The following is an 18,969-nucleotide window of genomic DNA, read 5'->3' on the forward strand; positions in this document are numbered from 1 at the left end:
AGGAAACATCTGTTTGTAATTATTAACAGATGGTTCCTGCTCGCTCCTGCAAGGGAATCGCCAAACGTGCACGCATTGCCATTGAAAGCAATGCAACGCATGCACGTTTTTGGGCCAACTCGACTATAGACAATAAATGCCATTTAATCACCATACCTGTATAGAAAAGCTAACTTTCCCCAGTATTTATGGCCTTACTTCTCCGTCCTTTGAATGATGTTACAGAAATAGTAGATAATCTTTACCTTTCTGTATACAGTCCCTTGTTCCTGCCTCATGCCTCCATTTCTTTCTTCAAGGTACAAATGCAGTGCATAATATTGTAATGTCATATTGTGTGACTATCTTATTAAGTCTTGTTGTGAATACTTGAGTGAATGACCTTCTATTAAGGGCTACAAAGGACTATCAGCACTCTTGTCTAGATAATTACACGCAAATCATTTATGCCCTTGTATGACCATCAGAACAAGCATGTTTCTTGCACAAATATTGTTGTGCATATAAATACCCAGCATTTCTTTGATTTCCTCTCACAAGCACCTGGCGAGTTCTTCTAATTTTGAACTATGTCTTATCTGTCCTAGCACACTACTGCACCGACCATTCGGGTAGCGAGCACTTTATCACTTGATTAACATTAAACTCTTCTAAAAAGAGTTATCCAATTTTTAAATTAATTTTTTTTTTTATTTCACGTTAACATAGGCACTTACTTAAGATCATACACCGTGCACCTGTCGCTGTTTTATGAATGGGTCTTCAATTATATTCTGCTTACATATCAATATTCCATCTTATTGCAGCCTTGAGAAAGCCCTGGTCTTATTGACTGCCCAGGGCGAAACACGTGTCGGCTGTTGCACCTCCAGAGCACAAATAAAAAAATTATCTTTTAAAAATCTCTTTTGGACCAATGAGGATGTAATCAATAAAGAATCTTCTAAAAAGACAACATATGACATTTGCTTTTCTTACAAAACTTAAGAAACTAAGAAGTAAAACCTTCCAAATGTTTGAAACCATTTTATTATTCCATGAGGAGCATATGTTCAAACCTTTACTATACAGTTTCTGATAGGAGGTGAGAAAGGTCCAGTGCCTCGAGCCAAGCTCCTCTAATAATCAATAATAGATGTAGGCTATTTTATCCAGATACAGGATTCCTGGACCAACTATGTATTCTTTGATATTGACGCCCTTGGATAGCCCCTTCCTAATAGCAAATCGCTAGTCCTATTTATGAGTCGCAAATTGTTTTGCGACTCGCAAAATAGGATTAGTACATGGCATAGGCCACACATTTTTTGCGGTCGCAAACGGGTATAAGCCCATTTGCCCCCGCACAAAACGTTAGTACATCTGGCCCTGAGGCCCTGATTACAAGCACCACAGTACTCCACACACATTATTGCTTTTAATGTGCAGTAACACCCCAGAAGTACTGTGCAATTACCAGTTAAATCCCTCGGAATGGGGAATAACTATGCAGACATGGAATTATCATGACTGCATCCTGCATGGTATAACCTTTTCAGAGTGCTTTAACATGCACAGTTATCACCTGCTGAATATGTGTATGGAATTCTGTGTAGGGGTTGATGGGGAGTGGGCAGGAAAGGTAGAGGAGTAAAGAAGAAGACTAGTTCTGATGGGGGAGCATTTCACGTGTCAGAGAAATAGTCTTGGTGGAACAAGGCTTGGCTGCTGTGATTACATAAGCCAGAATTACCAGCTGGTAAAATTGGGTTCATTGTTCCTGCACTTGGGAAAACTGGGTACAGGAATACTCGTCCAGTCATGTTGTGAGGAACGGTATCTCACCCGGAGATACCTTTCAGCCTTAATCATGATCAGGCACTTTGGCCTAAATTAAAAACTTTGACCATGGTGACCTGGCTTGTGTAGCCAGACTCTACTCCATTGTGGTTGGTTTGAAAAATGTTTTTACTTTTCATTTGTTAAACATTATCTGTTTTCTAAATTGGTTTGAGGATTTTATTGCATTGTCTTCTTGACTTCAATTTTTTTGGTACTGCTTGAACTTAACACATATTTATTTGGCCCAGTGCATTTTTTTGAGATGGAGATGTGTCCCTGTGACCTGATGAAATTGCCGCAAATTTTTCAGGCATTGAAACATGTCGGCCGTTCAGGTTAAAATGGTCAATACATGCAGTCTTTTTAATTGAGTGTGAACACAAGTTAAACATTCAAATATGTGGGATAGATGTTCACATCTCTATTTCAATGTTTGGGGTGTTTAATTCACCTTTTGTTACATTACGGGTCTTAGATGGTGGATAGATACAACCTGGATTTACACGCCTTTTCATCACATTAGTTTTTGAGTTCGGGTATATTATTTTTCTGTCAAGAAAGTGCCGATGACAACAGAGTGAGCAAACTGGTGGGTACCAACCAGTAGCTCCATGGATGGTGCTTACGTGAGGCACTTTCTGACTTAACCTCACATTTATTTCTTTATAATAATTGATGAGCCCATTTTGAGACCATTGGCTGATGGGCCTGTGACCTGAACTGGGTGATTGATGATATTTTAGTAATGACTAACACATATGGGTGGGCATGACTAGATAAATGAGCATAGCCTTACCAAGGGGTGAGATATGATACCCATTTGATGAAAATTAGGTATAGGTGATATGTATTCTACCTGATTGACATCTTTAATTTACTTGAATGTCCCCAGTAAAGGGTACTACCTGGGCCTATAAATTAAATGCTACTAGTAGGCCTGCAGAACTAATTGTGCCATCCACTGAAGCAGCAGTTTGAAAACATGCTTCAGACCTGCCACTGCAGCCTTTGATGCAGTTTAAATCTGCCATTTTCGAGGCCTAATCCTTCCTTTTTAACACTTATGCCTCCTCTAAGGTAAAACCTAAAGGATCCTAGGGTAGTACAAGTAGGTGTTTGTGGCATTTTTCATGTGCTGGCTGATGACGAGGACCCCGGGGGCTCTACAGATGCACTGGCGAGCATTCTAGTTGTGGGGGATCCGCCCCCTTCTGTTCTACTGACAACTGATAGGACTGATAGGCCAAAGGCTGGTGTGCACAAAATTACCGATTGTGGTTATCAAAGACGTGTGTCAAATAAACAATGTACAATAGATAATTGGTGTGGCTTTGTATCTCTTGTCCTGTAACAGTATTAGACATTGGGTTACTGGTTGACAGGGGTGTGACCCTTGGTCAAGCAGAAACCACAATCCTATTCAGGCTAAGGCACAAGCAAACCTCAAATTAACCTGTGGTCAAGCCCTTGGCAGCTTGGCACAGAGTAGTCAGGTTTTCCTTAGAGGCAATGTGTAAAGTATTTGTGCAACACTTAAAACAGTAACACAGTAAAACCACCGCACAAAAAGAATCTCACACCAGGTTAGAAGAATACAATTTAATTTAGTAAAGTAAACAAGACCAAAATGAAAAACATCAAGTTAGTAGAACCAGATATATTGAATTTTGAAGATTTTAGATAACACTGCTCAAAAACACAAAGTGCCAACTGTGGGTATCTGATCGAGCTGGACCAGGACAAGGACAAAGTTACAAGTTCAGGCTGACCACAATGGAAAGCAGGCCAGCTATGGGGACCCAGTTACATCCACTGAAGAAAATAACTTAAGTCCTGGTTTCTAGGGTGTTGTGTGGATCCGTGTCGAAGATACATCACACAGCCGAAGCGATGCGTCGGTTCGCATGTTATGTTTCATAGGGTACCCCAATATAGGCCCAAGTACTCTCCCAACCTTTCACTTACCTTTACTGTACCACTACACTACATAACAGGTTTTGGCATTAACATTTTACCTAGTTAAGCACTGCATAAAATGTTGTGTGGCTTTCCCCGAGAACTAGTCTCATTCATTATGCATGAAGATCACAGCAGGATTACCATCTTATGCATAAAAACTATGTATTAGGGTCATCCCTTCCGTTATCCTCTGCCGACATGACACAGCAAGGTAGAATCCCTTGAGAGTACCCTTTTGGGTATATGTACACCACATCTTTGCCCAGGCAGGCAGAGACAAAATAGACCTCCATGCTGACACACTGACGAGAGACACCGAGGTTCCTGCACGCAGACACTCCAGCTCTCAGTGATCTGACATCCCTCGCGGGTGTCCACCTCGAGACCAAGACGGGGTCCCACAGTCTCTCATTTCAGGTAATGGGGTTGGCGTCAGCCTAGGGGGATTCTTGGCTCTTCACCTACATACATGTTAGGTACACGTAGATACATCTAGTTAGGGTTGCATCGTAGGAGTACGTACTATTATTGTCATGTATTTATATGCCTGCATATATCCATTGTTTTACCACCATTGTAGAAATCTTCCATCCATTTACTCTGCTAGTGCTTATAATCATTTATATCCTTTTTCTTTCCTATGGTTGTTTCTGCACACCTATTTTACACTGGATTGACGCTGGTTCAATAAATGCTTATTTAAAAATGTCCCCACCGTTTATTCTGTGTATATCTGTGAGACAAAGTGAGCACGAGTGACTGAGCGAAAAGTACTGTACTATTTCCACGATCCCTGATGAGACAGAGTTGTCATGTTCGATAGTTGCCGAGAACTATTCTCTCCTTGGTAAGAGGAGTTTACTGTGGCACTGTGAGCTACCTGGTGTACAGGCGAACATACCCAGTGATGGTGTCTGGAATCAGTCAGGACACCAATCCCACACTCTATGTTGTCTAAACAAGCAGATCCTATATAGTTTATAGGAACTACACAACAATCAGATGAGGAAAGGCTTTTATGCAAGGGCCTAAGTCGAGGATGCGGCATGCAGTTGGGGCGATTCCTTAGTTCTGAAGTGCTGTGGGGCTGCGATGCGGAGTCCGGCATCGTAGTCGAGGCTGCGATCAAGGAGGGATGTTATGAGCTGTGCCGAGAATGAGTTGCACAGTGGCGCTTCCAAAGGTGTTGTGGTTTCCCCGATGCAGGTCTTTGCAACAGGCTCAGGAGGCTAGTCAACTTACCCGTGGAGTCACTCTGTGTTCTGGATTCTCACCCAGACAAGAGGGGATCAAGCAGCAGATCAGCACAGTAAAGCAGAATTCCAGCAAAGTACAGTCCAGCAAAGAGGCAAAACTTGTAGCAGCACAGCAGTCCTTCTTCCTGGCAGAGTTTCCACTGGTCCAGAAGTATACTGAAGAGGTGGTGTCTGAGGTCCTTCATTTATACACAGTTGTGCAGTTGAAGTTGGGAGAACGTTCTAAAGGCATGCCTTTGAAGTGCACAGATGCCTTGCCTTCCTAACTCTGGTTCCAGGCCAACTAAAGGGGGTATGCAGCTCTTTGTGTGGAGACAGGACGCCGCCTATTCAAGTATAAGTGAGGCTGGGCCCAGCTCCTCCCTCAAATCCTGCCAGTGATGGCCCATCCAGTCACAACTAAGCTCCTGTCATGTGTGGGTGTCTAGGAGGAACACACAAAGTCCAACAGCCAACTACACTATTATGTGACTAGGGACAGTTTGCAGGCACCAAATGGCTAAGGCAAGAAAATGGCTACTTTCTAAAAGTGGCATTTTCGGAACTGTATTTTAAAATCCAACTTTACCTTAAGTTAGGATTGTAAATTATGATTTCAGAGACACCAAACATGTACTAGTTATCTCTTCCCATTTGGAAATTACACTTATAAAGTGTAATAAGGGAATACACTGCACCCTGCCTTTGGACTATCTAGGGCCTACCCTTACAGTGGTTATAAGTATTAAAAGGAAGGCTTGGGCCAGGCAAAAGGTTTATTTTGCCAGGTCGAAATGGCAGGTTAAGACTGCACCCAAAAACTATTCAATGGCAGACCTGAGACTTGTTTAAAGAGCTACTTAAGGGGGTGGTCCAACCAGTGCTGCAGACCCACTAGTAGCATTTCTTTTACAGGCAATAGGCACACATAGTTCACTCTACTAGGGACTTACAAGTAAATTAAATATAGCAATTGGGTATAAGCCAATGTTACCATGTTTTAAGAAATGAGCACAAGCACTTTAGCACTGGTTAGAAGTGGTGGAAACTGCCTTGTGCAGAGTCCAAAGGCAGCAAAAATAAAGTCTGCAAAAACAGGAGGTCTGAAGGCAAAATTTTAGGGGGAAACCATGCCAAGGATGCCAGGTTTAACAGTAGGACAAGTTTGCTTACCTTTTACATGTCCTAGCATTGAAAAACTCCTAAAGTAATTTTTCATGTTGTAAGGCTATCACTCCCGTTGACTAACACCAGGTTGCCTTTTTACATATAATAAGATCCTCCTTAATAGTAAAGCTGTAGTTTAAGTCAACATTCTGAAAATATTACTTTTAGAAAGTTCACAAAAAGTGAAGGATGGAATGTTTGAATTAATCTCAGCCACAGTTCGGGCTGGACGGTTCCTATTGGGGCAGGGTCAAGATTGATTTGCATATAGCTGGGTCCAAACTGAGGTGGAATGATGTACAGAATGAAAATGGATTGGGATGCGGCCCAGAGTGATTACAGTTGCTGAAATGTATTCATGCATTCCATCTATCACCATTTTGTATCCTTTTAGAAAGTTGCCATTTCCCGGTCCCAACCATGACTGTGAATGTTTCTGCTGTTGGGGTTTGTGTCTTGCTTTCAGTTAGTAACCCAAAGGGGCTTTGGTGTGGACAAGATTGGCCAATCTAGCAGGATGACTGGGGAGGGCTCTACCAAGTTTACCTTTCAAAGGGCATTGCCTCCTGCACAAAGGAACATGACATCAAGCCTGCCCTGCCTTTCTCACCCCCAGACAGTTTGGAGCCTTGACAGGGAAGGAGAAGAACTTTTAGAACCAGATGTGGCGGTAGGGCAAGGAGTCCACCCATAAAAAAGCTAGCTGGCACCAGGCAGAAATTTTGGACTGCCAGAGCTGTGGAATGTACAGAAGAAGGACTTCCCTACTGCCCAAGAGCTGCCTTGCTGCTTGAAGGACGGCGTTGCTGTCTGGAAAAGATGCTGGACCTACATGCCTTCAACTCAGACTAACCAAAGTGACTCCAAAGATCAGTTGTTGACTTCTTGTGTGAGTTAGAGAGACACAAGTTTCAGAGGCTTCCCTCCAATTGCCTAGCTGACCTGCTGCAACTGGACCTGCCTGAGTCCTGCTGGCCTCAAATGACCCCCACCACAATGTACCACTCAGTGTCATATTAAAGATATTGGGAGGGCCTCATGCAATACATATGCAGGGGTCCCCTGTGCGGAACAACATTGACATTTATTATGCATTTACAGTAAGTGTAATTCCATACAATGTCAAACTATACTAAATTCTATATTAATCGTTCAGTATCTGGATCACACAAAAATAACCGAAATGTGTCTTGCCCGGGACCAGAAAAATCCTTAAGATGACATTGGGTAGAGCGAGGCAGAGTAAAAGGTACAGGCAGGCAGGGAGAGAGTGGTTTAGATAGTGAAACAGACATAATAGACAGAAGTCAAATAGACAGAATGTTCACTTTTCCAGGGTGGCGCATGGAAGGTGGCTTCCCTTTGGCAGTGCCCACTTTGCCCATGCCTTAAAATCGCTCTAGCACCAGTAAGACTGCTCTGCATGCTGCCAGTGACTGCCAGCGGCAACTGGCAACGAAAGACCTGCACTTTGTGCTATAGTCAACCACGACAGCCAATGCAAAGCTACAGCAACAACCATCTGTGACACTTAATCAGCCTTCGCTCTGTGACAACAACCATCCACAACGCCTGACCTACCTTTCACGCTACAGAGCCAACCATCTGCAATGCTCAGCCTTATCACTGCAGCCTCCTCCAACATGAACTGAACTCTTCTTGCCAGACTTTGTAGGTAAATCTTCAGAAGGACTAACCTGGCCCCTTTATCTGACCCATGCTCCATCGCAGTCGGCCTGAACTTGTCCCTCAATCTAGTGTGATCAGATTACAACGAGTGCGCTTTGTGCTTTTAGGGGTGCTATGTTCAAACAAAAACTTGAAATGTAATATATCTGGTTCTACTAATCAATATTTAGTTTTTCTGCTAGAATTTTATTTATAATTAGTCTATTTTTCTAAATCGGTTTGGGATTTTTCTTGTGTTAGGGTATTTTATTAATGTTTGTGCGCTGCATAAATAGTTTACAAATTTCCACTACGTTAAGCCTGACTGCTTTTGTACCAAGCTACCAGAGTATCAAGCATAGGTTATTTTAGTGACTTTTGTGGTTCACCCTGACAAGGATTGTGGCTGTTGCTTGAGATGGGCTTCCACACGCCTAAACCAATAACTCAATTTCCAACAATTCTATTCCCCAATCTCTGCATACAGCATCTTTCTTCTACTGAATGATCCCAATATATCTTTATGAATGTCTCTATCCTTGCACCTCCTTTCAATGCGCTCTATTCTAGTAATTCTCTTCTCCTTAAACTCACCTGCTCCCTCCACCACTATATTAAGTAAATATTTTTTTCTTCCCTCATTGCAAAACATTGGAAGTAGCTACCTCTCAACAATCACATAATCACTAATCACCTCCTTTTTCGTCGTTACCTTGAAACATCAGTCATGGGTTCATGGTCAAACTCCAGATATACAAAAATATTATATATTGATGAGTACATTTCTTTCATTCAGTTTAGGGACAAAGAAATTTGGAACCTGAATGCAGGGGCGTCATGACCCACTCTGGTGTAACTCTGTGTAACTCAAAGCAAATAAATGGCTTTCGTAAATGCCACTCAAAGAGAATAGAATAATGAAGCCTTGGGCTGGGGGCTGAGGGGGCCAAAAGGAAGAGACCACAGAAGAAAAGGAGGTAGTGAGGATGGAGAGGTGGATGGATTGTGAGGAGGGTGTAGAAAAGATGTACAGATGGACGGATGAATGGAGTGAAGAATGAGAGATACACGGATGGGTGGATGGAGAGAATGGTGGATGGAGAGATGGATGAATTTATAATTAGAGAGTGGATTGGATGCATGGATCGATCAATTGATCGATGAATGGATTGATGGATCGAAGTGAGTGGGATGAACAGATGAATACATGGAGAGAAGGTTAGGGGGAATAGCAGATCGATGATGAGGAGGAGGATGGATATGGAAAAGTATAGATGGATGTAGGGGTGTGTGAGGGTGGAGAGATGGATGGAGAAAAGGAAAGATGGATGAGGTTCAATGGGTGGATTGAGAGATGCAGGATGGGTGGGAAAAATGGGGAGAAGGAAGGATAGCCAGATGGATGAAAAGATGAAAAACAGAAAGAAGAATTGAGTGATGAAAAGAAGCTAGAGTTGGAAGCTCTCGACTACGGTAAGAGTAAGAGTCCTGAAGGGTTTGAAACGCAGGCTGGGTTACCGCAAGAGCCAATTATAGCGCTTTTACAAACTGTTGAGGAGGCAGCCACTGCTCAGAGCTCCGATATATCGGCTAGGAGGAAGCCTTCTTCCTACTTAAACACAGAAGTGAAGGCTCGGGGTAGCAAACCTAAACCTAAGTCCAAAACCAAAACCAAAACGAAAGGTTCTAAGGCAGTATTATCCTTGGGCTCTAAGATTACTCCATCACTTCGATCTTATTTTAAAGCGGTCCCTCAGATCCTTAACCTTGTGGAAGATCATAATATGGCAGGGGTCTTGCATGGTCCGGACCCTCTTCCTTCTCCCTCTCCCTCTCCCTCTCCCTCTGCTAACGTGCCAGTACTATCCTCCTGTGCACTAGTCGGAGACGAAGTTACATCAGGGGGGATGAATGAACAGCAGATCGTACCACAGGTGAATGATTTAGAGGGAGCTGGAGCAGGAGCGGGTCAAGAAACGGTGTTGGGGAAGAAGGTTATAGCAGGCTTATCTACCTTTGAACAGAGTCCCCCTCCACTGAGTTTGTTAACGGCGGATGGCCCAACCTCCGGCGACCATGCGACTCTGGAGTTGGAGGGGGCTGTTGGTGGAATCAGTGTGGATCAAGAGACTACTAAGGTCCAGTTTCAGAAGGGTAACACTGCAGGACCTGGTCCTGCTATTTCTGAGGATGAGTGCTCTATTTCAGCCGCCTCTTTGTTGGGGATGTTCTCAGCTCTTACAATGGAGATAAGGAAAGGTTTTTCTGAGTCCTCTGCAAATCAGAAGGAGATAAGGAACTACTGTGAGGCATTAGATAATAAGATTGAGAGCTTAACTGTTAGAACAGGTGTCTTGGAAGAATCCTCAATGGTCTTCTCAGCTAACTTAGAGCAAGCTAAGGATGACATAAAGAAGCTTATCAGTGAGGAACAAAGCCTAAGCGAGAGGCTGGAGACGTTAGAAAACAATGCCAGACGGGGGAATATACGAATTCTTAATATTCCAGAAGGAACCGAGGGCCCAGACATAAAGCAGTTCATCTCGGGCCTGTTAAAGGTTTCCCTGGGCTTAGAGCACTCTGTGGAGGAGTTAGCCATGGACATACAGCGAGTCCACAGGGACCCCTTTCGGCGTAACCCCCAAAGATTAAAGCCGCGTAAAATTCTCGTTAATTTCCACACGTATGTACTGAAGGAACAGATTCTTAACCTGGCATTAAAACAAAAGTCTCTCGCCGGGGCAGGCTACACTTTTTTAGTTAGGTCTGATCTCTCTAGAATAACATTGGAAAAACAGTGGGAGTTCGGGAGGCGTCTGGATGCCTTTAGGAAGGTCGGAGCAACGGCTCAGCTCACGTTTCCGGCAGCCATCAAAGTTATGCATAATAATCGGATGTATAATATTAGAACTGTACAGGCAGCTGATGAGCTTTTGATAACATTAGGGAAAGAACACAATTAGATTGCGTATTTTCTGTGATAGTGTTGGGGGTTCCTCCAAATCTGCCTACCAGATGTTGTATCACTATTATACATAGATCTACGCTCCTTACCTCACTTTAGGCCATTGCCACTTATCCATATTGATTAAAATCTCTCTCTTCTTCTTGGTCTAGGTTTAGGTTGGCTTAGTTAATTGTTTAAAAGAGGTCTAGGTGACCTCGTTCTTATTTGTATATTGGGTGGGGACTTCACCTCTCTATGTTTTATACTTTTCTGGCATGTATTTTCTTCTGGGGGATGGGTGGGGGTTTTTCTGACGGGAGCTTGTTTCAAGGGGTGCTATCTTCCGGACTATGGGCCGGTTAGATAACACAAGGGTTTTCCATGGGGGGGATGGGGGGTTTCAGGGGATGCACGGGGTTAGAAGGGGGGGTGTTGGCAAAACTTTAAAATGTTCCTCATTGTTCGAAGTAGTATTATGGAAGATGGAGGTTGGCAGATATTGTGCCAAGTATTAATGCAACAATGGAAATCTTTGCCTTCCTTAGCTTTTTTTTTTGAGTATGGGTAGTGTGGGGTATGTCTCTTGGAATGTAAATGGCCTCCGTACCAAGCCCAGAGCTAATAGAATTATGCAATATTTACGGGACTTGGATACGCAGGTCATTGTGCTCCAGGAGACACATTTAACACATGCCGAAATGCTTGCCTTTCTTAAGAAATTTGGGTGGATAGACTTTGCAGTTTCAACAACCCAAACAACTAACACAAGAGGGGTCTCAATTATATTTAAAAAGGGAGCCAAAGCTAGGCTGATATCACAGGCGGTTGACCCAGGTGGCAGATGGGCCATAGCGTCAGTGGTTATGTCTGGTATGCTAAACACAATTGTAGGATATTATGGTCCGAATCAGGATGACCCCTCTACTCTTGAGTCAATTTTTTCACATCTGCTTTCCTTCCCTGATCCGATTATTCTGGCAGGCGATTTTAACATCGTATTGGACCCTTTACTGGATAAATCGGCTAATAATCGTTCTGCCGTCTTCTCCAAATCTAGGGCCTTGCTGCAAAGCGCTATGAAACAATATGGTTATGTTGATATCTGGAGAATGAGGTCGGGACAACAACAAGGGGTTTCTTTTCGGAATTTTAAATACCACCACCAGTCCAGAATTGATTTCATCCTAATAAGTCTGAGACTGGTAGATTCCGTAAAGGCTATCAGCTACCTCCCATTACATTTGTCTGACCATGCGGCCGTAGTAATGGAACTGGCTAGACCGATTAAGAAGTGCTCCACGTCTTGGTCTTTTGACCGCTCTCTTCTTTCATCTCATGAGGATATCGCATTTCTTAAATCTGAAACCCAGAATTTTTTGAACTCCAATAGAGGTTCAGCCACGACTAGAATAATTTGGGATTCCTTTAAAGCCTTCTTGAGAGGGGTTATTATGGGGAAAGTCTCATACCGCAGGAAGCTACATAGAGAAGAAGCTCAGATATGTCAAATACAACAAGACATAGATACCAACTATGTGGCTCCCGGATCAGATCCGTCCAATCTTCACAGTCAACTACTAGCCTTGAAGGGTAGTCTGAGTTCGATATTAAATCTTCGACTTCAACAAAGATGGGAAGCAAGTAAGTTGGCCCACTTTGAATATAGCGAGGGCGCTGGGAAACTACTGGCTTGGAAGATCAAAACGGATCTGGTTCGGAATAACATTGCCGCAATAATGGTAGATAACAATACCTTACACTCTGATGAGGATATTAGGGGTGCCTTCAGAGATTACTTTCAGGTGATCTATAAGGAGGATAAGGAGATCTCGATAGATTCTATTGAGGGCTGGTTGAAAGACATTAATCTTCCTTCGCTATCGGCCGATCAATCTCTTCTCTTAGATAAAGCCATCACTGAGGAAGAGGTAAGATCCGCCATTAAAAGCAGTAAGAAGGGGAAGGCGGCTGGGCCGGATGGCTTGCCGGCAGAAATCTATAGAGCCCTTGAAATAGAATTAGTCCCATTCCTCACTATTCTTTTCAATCAAATCTTATTGGAAGGGCAGCTCCCCCCAGCCTCATGGGATAATGCCTCTATTACACTTATTCTGAAACCAGGGAAGCCAAAGACCGCTTGTGGATCTTATAGGCCAATTTCAATACTCAATGTGGATTATAAGATCTTTACCACTATTTTAGCATCAAGGTTGGCTGTGATTGCGCCTTCGGTCCTCCACTCTGACCAAAAGGGCTTTGTTAAAGGGCGACAACTATATGAGCTAACCTACGATTTAATAGGTGCCATAGATATAGCATCGGCCCGTGCCCTCCCCTTGGCCGCCCTCACGTTGGACGCGACCAAGGCTTTTGACAGAGTCAATTGGTCATACCTGTCGGGAGCCTTGGCTAAGTTTGGCGTGGGGGCTGGGTTTCGCAGGGTTATAAGCTTGTTATATCATAGCCCAGTTGCACGTCTGTTGGTCAATGGAGAGTTATCCGACCCAGTCACTATTACTAGGGGGACTCGGCAGGGCTGCCCACTTTCCCCCTTACTGTTCGATTTTTACATCGAACCCTTTGCGCAACAACTGAGGGAGGAGGTCAACATCAAACCTTTCTCATATAAAGGTTGGGAAAGGAAAGTAGCCCTTTATGCCGATGATGTGCTTATTCTTACTTCGGATGTTGCCACCGCACTCCCTTTGGTGTTAAAGTTAGCCCATCTATTTGGCCAGGTTTCCGGTTACGAAATAAATGATGCCAAAACCGAGATGCTTGTCTGGAATGATGACGGGCAAGCTAGGGATCTACAAGCAGGCTCTTCGATGAGGTATTTGGGCTTACATATTGGGAAGGACATAGGGAAAATTGCTCAAGTTAACCTAACAGCAGTAGCTAAAGAGTGTCGCAGGTTATTGCTTTCATGGTCTTGTATTCCACTATCTCTAATTGGGAGGGTTAACTTAATTAAAATGTCGATTCTTCCTAAAGTTTCTTTTTTGTTTTCTACCATTCCCCTGCATTTTGATTTCTCTTGTTTAGTTAAGTTACAGTCAGATATAACATCTTTCATCTGGAATAATAAACAGGCAAGGATTTCTTGGATAAAGCTTAGGAGGCGAAGGGACAAAGGGGGCCTGGCTGCCCCTGACTTGAAACTATATGCTTGGGCTTTTCAGTTAACTCATTCCCGTATGTTGTTAAAATTACCTTATGACTACGGGGTGGGGCGGATGTTTTCAGCCATGCTAGAAGGGGAAAAAGTTAGCCAATCTGCCTTTTTATTTAAATTTGGCAACCCCAAGTACTTTAAAAAAATTAAACTGAAAGTATTACAGGGTTTGGCAAAGTTGTGGGCCGAAGTCACTAGATCTATTAAACAAGGCTACTATTGTGATAAGACTCCGTTATGGGGGCTACCTGAAAACCCTGACTGGCTCGGAGATATCTTAGCGGCACCTATAAGAGATGCAGGCCTAGAGGTCTGGGGAGATCTCTTTTTTGAAGGGGAGTTGCTTGCATGGGAACAGCTGCAGGCTAAGATTGGCCCTAACCTCTCAAGGTTTAAATACTTTCAAATGCATAGCTGGACTCAGGCCTATAAAACTCAACCCCTCGGAAGAAATAGGTTCCTACTTGGAGGATGTAGCCCACTTATAAATAATCTGGTTAACAACCCCTTGGGTAAGAAAGAGACTTCACAGTGGTATCGACTATTATTGGAAGAAACGGATGGCGTCTTTAATTTGCCGGACCTGCTGTGGAGCCCTTTAATTTCTGGTCCCAAAGCACAAGAACTCTGGTCAGTATCATTCGACCTTTTATACACCATAGTGAAGCCATCTTGGCTACGCAGGAACCATTTGTTTACTTTGCATCGGGCATATTATTCTCCCCTTAGATTATCTAAATTCTCCGAGGGCAACTCTATTGCGTGCTCAAGGTGTGGTCTTCTGGCTGCTTCGGACACCCATATGTTTTTTGACTGCCCCACTTTACAGCCATACTGGGCAGCTATCAGTAATACTCTAACCATTTCATTGGGGGTCCATGTTAATATTGACTTATCTCTAGCGATTTTCGGGGTCTTGGAAGGAGTACAACTTGCAGCCAAAAAATTGGTGTTCTACGCGGTGCTGTTGGCAAGAAGGGAGATCTGCAAGAAGTGGAAAGACCCGACTCCACCCTCCTTCAGTGAATGGCAGACCTCCGTTTTGTCTACATCACGTATGGACCTTGTTAGAGCTGGCAATCAGAATAAGAGAGCTTTCTGGCATTTGTTATCATGGGTTCACTGATTTCCGGGGTTTTTTTTTTTTTTTTTTTTTTTCTTTTTTTCCCCGGGTCCCATGATTATCCTATTATGGTGCTCCCATTGCCGTTTACACCATGTGATTTGTCTCTACCTGGTCCTAGCCCGGGCTCACCTTGGTGGTTTATAAAATGGGAATCGCTTGCCTCTTCGCCTTCTAAGATTGACACTGCAATGGCTGAGGGATATTGTGTACCTTCCATCTCGTTTTCCTTATCCCTGCCAGTTCTTATGAACTGAGACAGTCATGTGCAAGCTAATCTGGCTTGGCATTGGAACCATGGTAGCAATGAGGACAAAAAAAAAAAAAAAGAAAAGAAGTAAAATGAAAAATGGCTTCCCTCCCTTCCACAAAAAGAGTGGTAGGCTCAATCGCATCACTCAGTCACTCAGTACTATTTTGAATATGGGTCAAACTGGGGGGAGTAATTTTGCTGCCTACTCCCTATCTGTAAGCAACATTTTACCTTCACCCTTTTTAATCTTCTCATCTTCATTTCAATTAATTGCCACTATATCACCAATGTCTGTATTAGCGAGGTGCTCTGCAAAGTGCACCTGCAGTCTTTTTTGGATTGCCAGTTGTGGAAGACTTAGGAATAAGGGACTGTAAATTTTACGCACGTTATCTCACAACCTCAAAGTGGCTTCATCAGCGACTGCCTTTCCTGTCCAAGAACAAATTCCCACATTGTGTTAATATTCTAATAGCCACAAGACATTCTGCACTTTCCAAAATGTATTATATATGATAGTATTTGTACATGGCTTTTTGAGAGCGTTGTTTTTCAGGCTTGAATACCTAATACAAGTGAATGTAAATTGTTTGTTTAAAGTTCTCATTGTAACCATGTTAATTTCACAGAATTCTGCCGTAAGTCACACATCCAAAGCTGAGAAATCAGGAGTTGAAGTAATTTGGAATGCTCCAAGTAAAAGTGCTGGCGATATCAAAATGAGGTAATTCCATCTTCCATGGTGGATTTGTAAGATCAGTCCGCTTGTTTATGCTAATCCTCTCTTTTTATGTTCACAACAAAGCAGATTTTCCTATGCATTTGTAAAGGAAAGTCCTGATTATTTCTAAATACCTGCTTGCCATACCAGTTTGATGGGGGCTTTAAGGGGGTAGAAAGTCTGGGGTGGCTGGTGGGAGGGGGAGTCAGGGGCACAGGTTGGATAGGGGCCGCTGGGTCCCAAACATGGTGCTTAAGAATATTTGGTGTGACAAATGCAAAAAGAACAATTGATGGACAGAATGCAGAACATTGTCATACATGGACTGTTCCCATGAGGCACAGGGTCAAGACTGATTTGCCTATGGCCAGGTCTAAACTGGGGTGGCAAAGTGAGCAAAAGAATGATGGATTTAACCCAGATCTCTTGACTGGAGGTGAATGTTTTGATTTGTTCTGCATTCCGTCCATTAATTATGTGCCTTTTGCTTTCTCGCCCTAAGTGCGCCAGGTATGCCCACACGTGGGTCTTGGGCTCACTGTGCCACTGAAATCAAGCTATCCTGGTTGAAGAGAGGTGAAACCCCGAAACCGGTCCTAGGATGCTTGTTTCCAGTCCAGAGAGCACTTGGCTTGGCAGTTCAGGCTGAACTGTTCCCATGAGAAACAGGGTCAAAGACTGATTTGCGTATGGCCAGGTCTAAACTGGGGTGGCATGGTGAGCAAAAGAATGATGGATTTAACCCAGTTCTCTTGACTGGGGGTGACTTTTTTTATTTGTTCTGCATTCCGTCCATCAATTGTGTGTTTTAAGATTATTTGGTGTCCTAGGGCCTGTCCTTCAATGCCTCTGAAACCTGAGGCAAGTACAACTATTTCAACCCTTGACTGTCAGGGTATCAAGGGTGAGAAGTCACTGGCTTCTAAGGGAGGTAGAGTGGAGGGCACGAGCTCAGAACTCAACAATCAACCAACAGATACAGTAACTTAATTGTCCATTCCAGTAGTTGTCTGTTAACAAAAGATCGTAATTGTAATCACTCAGCAAATATAACACAGTTCAACTTAGGGCCTTGTTTACGTGTTTGGAGATCAACTGACCGCCAGACTTGTGGGAGCACGGTGGCCTCCAGAATGCCCTATTACAATTAGCGTGGTCGTACTGACATTGCCCCACCGCAGACTCCAGGGAACAACTGTTCCCTGGCGGTGTTGTTGCAGGTCAGGAGACATCAATATACTTGGCAGGACTGCTGCAGTTCCACCAAGCATATTAGAAGTTTCCTCTCTGCTAGGTATTCCATGGCATAGTCATCCTGGAAGAAACATCACTGGAAGACAGGCTTCTAAATGCTAGAATAACTAAAAGAGCAATCTCATACTTTTGGAACACTATACAGACAGAGCCGCATACACTTAGGTCATAATGAGAGATTGACCTAATACCATAATAAAACCATAAGTGTACTGGAAGATGGACTTAATACCATATAAAACCAGAAGTGCACTGGAAGATGGACTGTGGAAAATAGCACACATGCACCCCAGGGGCATCTATATGAGATCAGTGGTTCATCAAGCATAGCTTAAAATCTTGGGGGCCGATTCACAGAACTAAACAAACAGACAAAATCCTAAACGTACTACTTTTGGTATTCACAGAAGGCATTTAGTAGTAGTAAAGTTAGGATTTTGTCTTAAGTTAGGATTTTGTCTTAAGTTAGGAATTTGTCTCAAGACCAAACCTTAAGACAAATTTAAGTTTAACTTAAGACAAAATCCTAACTTAAGTCAAAATCCTAACTTAAGACAAAATCCTAACGTAAGACAAAGTCCTAACGTAAGACAAAATCCTAACTTTCAATCAATCAAACATTTGTAGAGCGCACTACATACCCGTGAGGGTCTCAAGGCGCTGGGGGGGGGTGCTACTGATCGGACAGCCAGGTCTTGAGTAGCCTCCTGAAGGTCAGCAGGTCTTGGGTCTGTCGTAGGCTCAGTGGGAGGGTGTTCAAGGTCATGGCGGCGAGGTGGGAGAAGGACTTTCCGCCGGTGGTTGTTCTTCGGATGCGCGGGACGGTGGCGAGTGCGAGGTCAGCGGAGCGGAGCTGGCGTTTGGGGATGTAGAAGGAAAGCCGTTTGTTGAGGTAGGCTGGGCCAGTCTTGTGGAGTGCCTTGTGTGCGTGGAAGAGGAGCTTGAAGGATATCCTCTTGTTGATGGGCAGCCAGTGCAGGTTTCTCAGGTGGGGGGTGATGTGACCGTGGTGTGGTACGTCGAGAATCAGTCGTGCCGAGGCGTTTTGGATGCGTTGCAGTCGTTTGATGAGCTTGGCCGGGGCTCCCACGTAGAGGGCGTTTCCATAGTCGAGTCTGCTGCTGACGAGGGCCTGGGTGACTGTTCTTCTTGTATCTGTCAGGATCCACCTGTAGATCTTGCGGAGCATGAGGAGGGTGTTGAAGCAGGAAGAGGAGATGGCGTTGACTTGCTTGGTCATGGAGAGCGTTGAGTCGAGGATGATTCCCAGGTTGCGTGCGTGGTCGGTGGGTGTCGGGGCTGCCCCAAGGCCGTCGGCCACCAGGAGTCGTCCCAGGCTGAAGGGTTGGAGCTGAGGATAAGGACCTCTGTTTTGTCCGTGATCAGCTTCAGTCTGCTGGTCTTCATCCAGTCAGCGACGGTCTTCATTCCTTCGTGGAGGATGGCTTTGGCGGTGATGGGGTCCTTGGTGAGGGAGAGGATCAGTTGAGTGTCGTCGGCGTAGGAGATTATGTTGAGGTTGTGCTGTCGGGCGACGTGTGCAAGCGGGGCCATGTAAATGTTGAACAGTGTCGGGCTGAGAGAGGAACCCTGAGGTACGCCGCAGATGATCTCGGAGGCTTTGGATCAGAATGGGGGGAGGCAGA

At 44.0% G+C, this 18,969-nt stretch overlaps 1 protein-coding gene across 1 annotated transcript in view; it reads left to right on the forward strand.

Moving 5' to 3' along the window:
• Positions 1 to 18,969, forward strand: part of LOC146834492 (ferric reductase 1-like) — a 329,590-nt gene that overhangs the window by 196,009 nt on the left and 114,612 nt on the right. Inside the window, exon 4 of the mRNA XM_085600112.1 lies at positions 15,978 to 16,072. Coding sequence (XP_085456238.1) covers positions 15,978 to 16,072 — 95 coding nt within the window. The remainder of the gene's footprint in view (positions 1 to 15,977; positions 16,073 to 18,969) is intronic.

This window comes from Triturus cristatus, chromosome 4_2 (assembly GCF_964204655.1).
Source record: "Triturus cristatus chromosome 4_2, aTriCri1.1, whole genome shotgun sequence".
NCBI lineage: Eukaryota > Metazoa > Chordata > Amphibia > Caudata > Salamandridae > Triturus > Triturus cristatus.